Below are 10171 nucleotides of genomic sequence, written 5' to 3' on the forward strand. Positions count from 1 at the left end.
TGTTAAAAGGAACCATTCCTACCTTCAATTTCAAATCAATGACACAAATCTCATTGTCAGGATTTTCCCAGCAAGGGAAAAACTCACAATAAATCAAAATAATATGAAAATATCTGCATATACATTATAATTCCAAAATGCGACAAAAAAAAGTACTAGAACGAGCCACAACATCTTGATATACTAAAAATCAACAAAAAATTGAATTTTTCACAATTTTATCAAGAACTTTAGAAATCCAATTTCACACCAATATTTATGAGATAGGTTCAAAGAGTGACTCCACCAATTTATAAAGCACCCAATATCAGAATTCAAAAGATCAATGGCTTTGAATAATTTCACTTTTTGTGGGCCATCAAAAAGAACAAAAAAATACATGTTAATCAAGTATAAACTCGCCTTCCAGATATAAAACAAGGATGCGACCATCCAAATCTGAAATAAGCACACAGCTAGTGGGAGGTTCATTAAGTCAGGAAGGGAGGGTGCCTTTGATTAGCACTACTGAGTACAAACAGAACTTTGATCTAGAAAGCTGGAAAGACAAAAAGCTAACAATAGACAGGAATCAGGAGACTATTCATTGCCTTAACAGCAAAACTTATACACCCCAAGATCAAGTATATATTGAACATCTACATGATCGATTCAAAACATTGATCAATTTTTGTAGTTTACAAACTTGGGTCGGTTCATCTTTTACAAAATAATGACTGTTCTCTTCTCAAGCAGCAAAGAAAATAAAAGAGAACAAATGCAAAACTTAACAATTTCAACATCACATACAAGTTCTCCCTCCCAAGGGTTGCACGGGCTGGAACCTCCCACCTGCATTAGTTGAAAATGACAATCTATCAGGCATGTTTCAGAAAGAGATCTTAGGAAAGGTGGTGTGGAGCAATAGATGATACAAGAGATAAAAGAATTACCCAGAAATGCCATGAACTTTCCAGAGGACAAGCAGGAATTCATAATCACAGGAGTCCAACTACAGAGTGGCACTTGTAAAATCAGCCACCAACTAATGTCTACTTCTATATCTAGATATCAAAATCAGACCAATATTCCAATCAATGAGAACAAAATGGGAAAAACGAGAAAAATTATTGGAAATGATTTATGATCCCAAAATAAAGGCATGTATTTCTGTCCAACTAGAGACGGTATAAAGAACCCCCTTCTGCCGCTTCCAATTTGAAAACCCCCCTTCAACAAATTCTCGTTGTTTCTTCACAACCCCTGAAAACAAAGGCACAAAAGAGATGCCAAACCTACTTCCTACCCTCCTAAGGCTAGGGCTAGAACCAATTACAATACCAACATCTGCCTCCAGCAGGCAGAGCAAGTCGCCTACAGTGTCTCCAATATAAACAGACAAATGCTTATCATCATCATTACAGTTCTTCAAGATATCCTTAAAAACATGGACCTTATCCAGAGGTGATTCCACCTTCCTGACTATTTCACCAGTGGAGATGGACTGATCATATACAAATTCATTTGAGTGTATATTCAGAACTTCAAGACCATCTGCACATCAAAGAAAGTCGCAATTTCTGAGCACTCCTTTTAACAAAGTGGCATGAAATGGCCATTGAAAGAAGGTAAAGTGCTACTTCTCTAACAAAAATATCAGGCACTAGGTAATATTACAAAGAGTTAAGCTGAACATGCTTATGTTCATATGGTATCATTTTTTTGTGAATATACTGTTGATACCTGACACTTTTATTGTTGGTGAACTTCAACTCATAAACATGAATATTCATATGATTCATAGAAAAACCTAACAACCATTTGCTAATAAATGTGGTCATAATTTTGTATTACATCACTCTCCGAACATATAAATTTACTATATTTTTGATATTATGCCAAAAATTTTGTAAGTTGTTCTTTTGATCCAAACAACTTGACTATATCAACCTACTCAAACTTCTGGAACAATGCAGTGATTTATGGTGCACGCAAAGACCCTAGCTCAATATGTGTACATGTGGTGTGCAATCGAGCTGGAAGCTAATATTATTTCTATTTTAACAGCAGTAATTCTAGGATGATTCTGTCACATGAATGCTGATAGCAGGTTATGCAATTTGCCAGTTACTATGGGGAACCAATCAATTATAGTTCCAAGATAGAAGAATTTTCATGTAGCACCACAAGTACGGCTTGAAGATGCTCAAGGGACCAATAATGGACCTCCCAAGCGGTAGGACAACCAAAAACAGGCAGAAGCCCATAGCATGAGCTAATGGTGAACGAACAAGACCTATCTCAATCAAAAAAACCAAAAGCACTTCTCTAATGTAGTTTTATATATTTGTGATTTTCCCATTCCAGAAGAAAAAGAATGCAGCAAAAAAAAAAAGAACTCCATATTGAAAAATAATAATTCCAAAATGCAGCACATTTCAGCCACGATCTCTGAAGGAACACTCAGAAAGTATGCCATTACATGAAAATTATCACCAATAATAATCAGTTCCAAAAGTAAATTATCCTCTAGATACAGCAGGCATATGCTAAACAAAGGGAGGCAACACAGAAAATATAAAGGCCTACAGAAAGATATTCAAATTCAGATTCATGTCTACAAGGACAGGTCAATGAATAAAAAACATGTGTGCACATAAAAATGCACATCAATCAGATGATAAACATCTCTATACCGTTCAGAGTTTAATACATCACATAAAGCACATAATAACCACATACACAAGGCAACTAAATGAGCCCCTGCTGATTGCTCACACACGCACAGAGAAAGAGGCATACAAATGAACACATATGCAATACACATGCCCATACATGACAGTAAGTCCATCAAATTGTGTCCCAATGATAAACCAATCATTCCTGAGTCTTGGGTTCTTTTCATGGCAGAAACGATGATAAACAACTTACCTGATGAAAAAGCCGACCTAATAAGATCTGCACACCAACAATATGAAAGTATATGAATATCTAAGTTCAACTCGTCCTTCTTTTGTATGATCTGCTGGAAATAAATTGTGCAACCATCATGAAGTATTAAACACTCTCCTGCCCGCTTAATATCCTCCAAATTCAGGCCCTTCAGTACTTCAGACTCGATGATTATTAAGTTTGCCCGCTTTTCAAATTCAGAAAGTTGCTCAAGTGCCTTATACAGGCTTTTGTACATACATTGTGTGGTTATTCCTGAAAAGTACATAATAAGAACAAATGCTTTGTTACAAAATTAAACACTTTTATAAACCTATCAGATCTCTAGGATAGTTTATCTAAATGTGAGATATACCTTCTTCAGATAGCACAATATTTTCTATACATTGTTCATACTCCTCAGTGTATTGCCTTGACAAAGCATCCAATGATTTCCTTAAATCCACAGATGATTTCCGAGGATTTGAGGTATCAGATTCATCCTGTTCCATTTTCAGTGCAGATAATATTGCAATTTCTGCTAAAATGGCAGATGAATCCAGGATACTACATGTCAAATCAAAATCAGAAAATATAACAAAATGCTGTTCTGCTGGGTCATGAGCCCTGGAGAAAGGGACTAAACTTCTCTGAGCCACGGGTTGAGCATCAAAATATTCAATTTCAAGTTTCATGGCCTGATGATAAAGTCTTTCTATAACTTCAAGCTCCTCGCCTGTCAACGAAACACTGAGTTTGTCAAGCAACTCCTCTGTCTGCTGAGCTGATGTCTGAGAGAGAGAGAGAGAGAGAGAAGTCAGCTAAAGGAGTAGGAAAAAAGCTTTTCTACAACATACCATTTCTGATATTTATAATAACAATATCAGCAAGCAATTCACCAGATATAGAAAACTTAAAAATCGGTTGAAAAAGGCCATACTAACCTCAAAACTTTCAGAGGCATAATTTTCAATCCATTTCCAGTAAGGGTGGTCGCTGGCATCATGATCCAAAACTCTCTTCAGCTCCTTACCCAAAAAGGCATAAAGCCTCATGCAAGGGGTCACAGCGCCCACAGTGTAAGCAGGAATTTTTGTCTTCTCAAAAGGTGTTGCAATTTTGCTTGGAATTTTTCCAATTTCAACCTTGCCAGCTGCTGTTGTCAACAAGAACTCAGTATACTTGACTGTCGCAGAACTAGGAGCTCTTTCTTTGACAAGGTCAACGCCCCATGCCTGAAAAAGGAACTAGCTTCAGAGAAACACCATCAAACTCATTCTCACGTGAGACCCAACCAGACAGATTCTATAATATAAAATTCTTAAGATAGTGCTATGATAGAATGAACTATATAAGCATACAGAAGGAAGAAACAAATCAACTCAGAAAGACAATCCACCTCACCTCATGTTTCCATGTTTTCTATAGACTCTACAGAACCATACACCACTTAGGTCTATCAACAATCCATACTTGGACAGAGCATACATAGATTCATTTGGAATAAGTACAAGGAATACCAACCAAAGATACTGCTAAGCAGACATAAAAGACTATAATCCTGCCATCAGGCATTTCCATCTTTACAGATTACATGTTTATTGTTACTAGCATACAAGCAAAATAGATACAGACAACCTCACAAAGCCTGATCCATTGCATGGTATCTGAACAACATACTGTAAGTGCAGAACAAAAGAATTAGTTGGTTGATTTGCTGGTGCAATGTAGTGTTGCTAAATGAATAAAGTTGACAAGCATTGTGATTTGGTCAAAGCCCTACTTGAGACTGTTAACAGGCTCCCTCCCCTTCTCATTGCTAGACAGCCACATGAACAAGTTCCCCTCTATCATGAAGCAAGTCAAAACTAGCAAGATAAATTGGATGCAACTAAAAGGATCTTGGTGAAAGCAGCAAAGGGAATGAAAAAGTAGGCTACACAGAGATGAGAGAACCAGTAGATACCATGTAGAATAGCTGGAAGTGGATCCTACGCGATGCAAAATGTTTCCATTGAAGGTTGACTCGTCTGTAAGTAGCTCTATAGTAACACATCCATTAATCCGCTCATTCAGTTAAGTTTCTTCTCTCTTTTAAGCCTTCAGCCATTCACCCTCCTGATACATACCTAGGACTTTCACATATTTGCTTTCCTACCCACTCACCATGTAAGGGTTCTTCCATTTGCTGTTGCAAAAGAAGAAACCATAATAGGAAGAGGGGAAAAAAAGAAAAAAAAAAGCAGGAGAGAGAGGACCTATACGATCAAGAGAGAAAGGGGCTCGAACTCCAAATAAAAAAATGTGCAAGGCCAAAAGCCCAGCAAATAAAACTCAAAAACCTAATGATATTAATGCATAAAAATACTTAGGCCACACTCCATCTGAAAAGCGCTCAAGCCCCAACAAACTTCAAAAGCCACCAAAACTCAAAAAACCTAATGCCAAAATTGCAAAAATGGTAGCATTGTATGATACATTTGTCATATTATTGCAACCCCATACAACATGATAGACCATCATTAAAACTGATATCAAATAGACTAAGAATCCATAGTTAGGCATTGATATACTCACAGGCATGCAAATGAAATATATGCTGCCTGTAACCCAACAACATGCATAATAGGTCATGGAACTTTACTGAACCCACTGAACTCTAATGCACTGGTTCTCCATATCTAGCAATCTGCATGACCTATGAGTCACAGAAGCACACACATTTATCTTGACGTTAGTTTTCTGACTCCCTCACTCGAAAGTACACACACAAATGCAAGCATCGCATGTGATTCTTATGTAGTCTCCACTCTCTAGGTACCTAGCAATTCAAGGCCCCAGCAAACATGGCCTTCCAGGCTTCCGCCAATGTGCTTTGGCATTGCATGTGTAGACTACAGAAGTTTTGGTGAAAATTGAAGAGTTCCAAATGATTCAATACCCAATAGGAACCCTGTGCACCATGTTATTCATTGCATCATGACACACTGTTCATGCCCATTGAATAGGCATGACACGAGGGAGACCAGATAGATTAATATTACTCACGAGAACTTCAGTTGATGGAATATCTCATCTTAGATTTAAGTACTTCATTTACAAGTCTTGCTCAAGGTTCCCTTGTGTCCAAGCCCACGTACTTTTTCTGTTTTTTGACAGGCAAGCTGGGAGATAACTCCTCTGGAATGGAACCCGAGACCTGTAAATTATGATAGCGCGAGGCTAACCATCCAGCTATTTGATTCGACCCCAAGAAAACTCACATTATTGAAAATAAGTTAAAAGTCAGTCAGACCAATTAAAAGAAAAAAAAAAGTAAAACAACAAAGGTAATGAGTCATATTATCGCAATATAGGAAAAAGAAAGTAGAGTCTTGGGTGCAGTTTCACAGCATGGTTTCCAATTTGGGTTCTTTGCATGGACCGGGGCTTGAATTGCAAAGATGTCTAAGCTTATATCCAGGGGTGGAGCCCGGAATCTAAACTAGGGTAGGCACAAATGCACAGTAAAAAAACAAATCCGGAATTCTAACACGATTCATAGATAAATATGTTAATTGAAAAAGAAACATAAAATCCCTAAATTCTAACCAAAACCAAGCATGTATTCAAGAAACCATGTTTAATATTGATTGAAATAAAAAAGACAAAAATGCTTAATTAAATATTCATGGCATTTAAGAAACCAAATAAAAAACTTAAATTGTAAAAAAATCAAAGATTTAGAGGTTTAATAAGTAATAACCAAAATCAAGCATTCATTAATAGAATCTTGCTTAATGATATATAAAAAAGAAAAAATATCACAAAAAACCAAAATATTGTAAATAAACATTTGCAGCATTTGGAAAAATGCTAACCAATACCCTAATCTCTGAAAATTTCATGGATTTATGTTCATTGAAAAAAAAACTTAATATTCTAACTAAAATCAAACATTCATTATATGCCTAATTGCTAATTAAAAAATATACAAAAACCTTAAAACCTTAATTAAATATTCATTTCATTTAAAAAATAAAATAAAAAACAAAATCCCTAACAAGCATCATACATCATGCTAACAAAAATCAAATAAAACCCTTAAAATCAAAACATTCATGCTATTATCAGAAAATTCTTAAGAAAAAGAACAAAAAAAACTAAACCCCCTAATTAAACATTTATTTATAATTCAGAAAAGTCCAAATCAATACCTTAATTAAAAAAATCATAAATTTATTCTACTGAAAAAAAAAAAAAAAACTAATTGTCTAACCAAAGGAATAGAGTCCAGAGAGAGGGGTGGGTATGTCTAATTAAACATTTATAATTTTATATCATTCAGAAAAGACAAAATCAATACTTTAATTAAAAAAAATCATAAATTTATTCTAACTGAAAATAAGAAAACCTAATTGTCTAACCAAAGGAACAGAGTCTAGAGAAAGGGGTGGGTACGTACTTGCCACACTCAGCTCGGGGTCACCCTGACCCACAGTTGGCCCACCGGGTGACTCAGCCAAAAATCGTTTGGGTCCAACTTGTGACTCGGCAAGACTGGGCCAATTAACGTCGACGACTCTGATTTTTTCGTATATTTTATAAACAAATTTTATAAATAATAAAAAATACATATAAAATATTAAAAAACAAAATAAGGAAACATGCAAAACTCGTATGATTCTTCAAAAACTCACCACTCGGACGAGTTTCACTGGTTTATGCAGAACTTTCACTAGTTTTTGGCAACTTCCGGTTTTACTTCAGATCAGAAATTGTTAGGGTGTCTGCTCAGCCCGAGTCGCCGAGTCAACGGTTTGACTTGACTCGAACTAGTTTGCCAACTATGCCCTGACCTATTTGGGTCGAGCATGAGTGGTGCGCACCCCGACCCGGGGCAATGCCCACCTGCAGTCAGGATAAGGTTTGAGCTTTTTTTTCTAGGTCAGGGTGGGAAGTGCCCACCCTACCCACCATGTGGCTCCGCCCCTGATTATATCTAATATCAGTAAGGGAGGTGGACAGGAGGGAAGACCATAGTGACAAATATCGCATGATTTCTGAAAATTTTGCTATAATATCGATAGAAATTGCTTGAAAGTTTTAAATGGCGATTTCTCGCAAGATCTTTAAAATATCACTAGATTTATGAAAAAACATAAATACCATGATTTAAATACGATATTTACATTTTTAACAACTATTTATCATGAAAAAAAACATGTGTTTTTATTTTCAAATATTTTTTATTAATATTTTCTTATAAAAATTTATTTTATATATTTTTAATTTATTTTTTTATTGCCTATATTTTGCCAAAAAAATCAAGATTTATGAAAATTTTCAAATTCTCTCGAGTTTTTGAAAAAAGATATTTTGCCGTTTTTTAACTTTTGTGACTATGGGGAAGACCACAAATAGAACACATAATTGGCAGGGGAATAACCAAAAAACACGCTTGTTTAAATAGGAGATAATAAAAATAGTCTCCACAAACTGCAACCCATCATGTAATATTCCACGTAGAGAATGGAACCAACATCGAAATCATCATTCCCCCAACCAGAAAAAGAAACGAAATGAAAAATTTAAAAACTCTAGCCCGTGGTTGTCACAAATTGGACAAAATACCCAACTAACTTCCTACATTGTATCATTCACCTAAACCACCCACCACATCAAAACAGAAAAAAAGAAAGGGAAAACTCGGCCGCCCTTCCACATACATGAGAGAGAGAAAGAGGACAAATAACGGCGATTCGACCCCCTAACAAAAAGGACGACGCTAATTTCATTAACAAATAATGATATTGACATTCATGAATAATCCAAATCTCTTTCTTCAGGTTTTAAGAACCAATTAAATGGCGGTAATAGCTCACAAATTGTCGCGATAAGGATCATCAATTACACCATACGAGGAAACAACCACTACCAAAGCTTCAAATGACTCGGACTCATAAGACAACCATCAGACCAAGAAAACACAGACACTCAGATTCATAAGGAAATCATCAGAGCAAGAAAACACGATCATAAACAATCTTCCTAAGAAAAGGATACAGGCACAGCAGAAGTTTAAGCAAATTTGAAGCAAAATACGCTCGTAAAACCCAAGGCCGATCAAACCCATCAAACACCCCGAACTAAAGAGTAAAGATTCACCTTCGCGAAAGAATTGTACATCTTGAGCTCCTCTAAAGTGCCTTCCCTCAACTCGCAGATCGACGCCTTCGCGTCGTCATCATCCGCGCATTCTTCGGCCATCTCGTACCTAAAAACCCACCCAAAATCCATCAAAGACTGACAGTAAAACGCCAAACCAAACCGATCAATCACAACCCCGCGCAAGAACCGAACCAGAACCCCAAGAAACTCACGCATGCGCGAACGCCCGAAGGAAATGGGCATCCTGAGCAATGTAGTGCCGGAACGCCCCCAAGTCGAGCGTCCCCGACGCCAATCCGACCAGAAACGGGCTGTACATCGCAAAGAGAGATTCCTTCTGGAACTTGATCCAGAATCGCTTAGCCGCAGAGCCCTCCTCCCCGGCCACACCCATCGAGCCCACCCCCGGCAGGACGCCCTCGCCGACGCCGGGCAGGAAATCCCCGCTGCCGGGGGCTCTCCGCGATGCCGTACGCCTTTCCGTCGACGGTTTCCGGAGAAACCCCAGGGTTTTGAGGAAGAAGAAAGACAACGATCGGAGGAAGGACGCAGAGTCGGGAAGAAGACCGAGGGAGGGAAGGAATTTAAAGGGAGAGGCGAGATTTGAGAATTTATGAAATAGCGAGTGCATCTGAGAAATTTCTAAAACTAGTTGCAGGAAAAAGAGTCAAAATTCTACAAACTGACTACCTTATATGATAATTCCGGATCATGACTTGATATTTTGAATATTACAAGAAAAGCCTTATCTTTTTGTGTATTTGACAAAGAAAAAAGACCCACTATCACCTCTATCCAGTTATGAGTTAATTAATTTATAATTCCCTAAGCTACTCATAATTGGGCTGTAAATGCAAAAACAGATACATTTGTAAGAGTAAATACTAGCAAAAATTGAAAGTAATTAACCATGAAAGCGCTTCTCTGCTAATTTATAAATGAAGGAAAATGTCGTGATAAATTAAAATTTTACATCTTTTGAAAAAAAAAATTGGGAATAAATTGAAAATTGCAAGATAAAACTATAAATAATATGGAAATAAAACTATATAAATTTAATAAATTTAAAATGTGAATTTTATTGGGTTAGTATCATGATATTTTGAGACAA

General features: G+C 36.7%; 1 protein-coding gene across 1 annotated transcript; it reads right to left on the bottom strand.

Moving 5' to 3' along the window:
* Positions 1-626: 626 nt before the first annotated feature.
* On the bottom strand, positions 627-9691 carry LOC149819315 (bifunctional TH2 protein, mitochondrial-like). Its single transcript, XM_089986379.1, has 7 exons — positions 9273-9691; positions 9058-9166; positions 3855-4145; positions 3287-3701; positions 2911-3186; positions 933-1533; positions 627-831 (listed from the first exon to the last, which is right to left on the bottom strand). The coding sequence occupies exons 1-6, from the start codon at positions 9689-9691 to the stop codon at positions 1121-1123; spliced, it is 1923 nt and encodes a 640-aa protein (XP_089842505.1). The 3' UTR covers positions 627-831; positions 933-1120.
* Positions 9692-10171: the final 480 nt, after the last annotated feature.

This window comes from Nuphar pumila, chromosome 13 (assembly GCF_984573655.1).
Source record: "Nuphar pumila chromosome 13, dmNupPumi1.hap1.1, whole genome shotgun sequence".
In the NCBI taxonomy this organism is placed as follows: domain Eukaryota; kingdom Viridiplantae; phylum Streptophyta; class Magnoliopsida; order Nymphaeales; family Nymphaeaceae; genus Nuphar; species Nuphar pumila.

Coding starts and splice junctions, on each gene's coding strand:
- LOC149819315 (XM_089986379.1), bottom strand. CDS start 9,691: ATGCACTCGCTATTTCATAAATTCTCAAATCTCGCCTCTCCCTTTAAA. Junction 3,702..3,854: donor ATGCCTCTGAAAGTTTTGAG/GTTAGTATGGCC, acceptor TCTCTCTCTCAG/ACATCAGCTCAGCAGACAGA. Junction 3,187..3,286: donor TATTGTGCTATCTGAAGAAG/GTATATCTCACA, acceptor TGTACTTTTCAG/GAATAACCACACAATGTATG.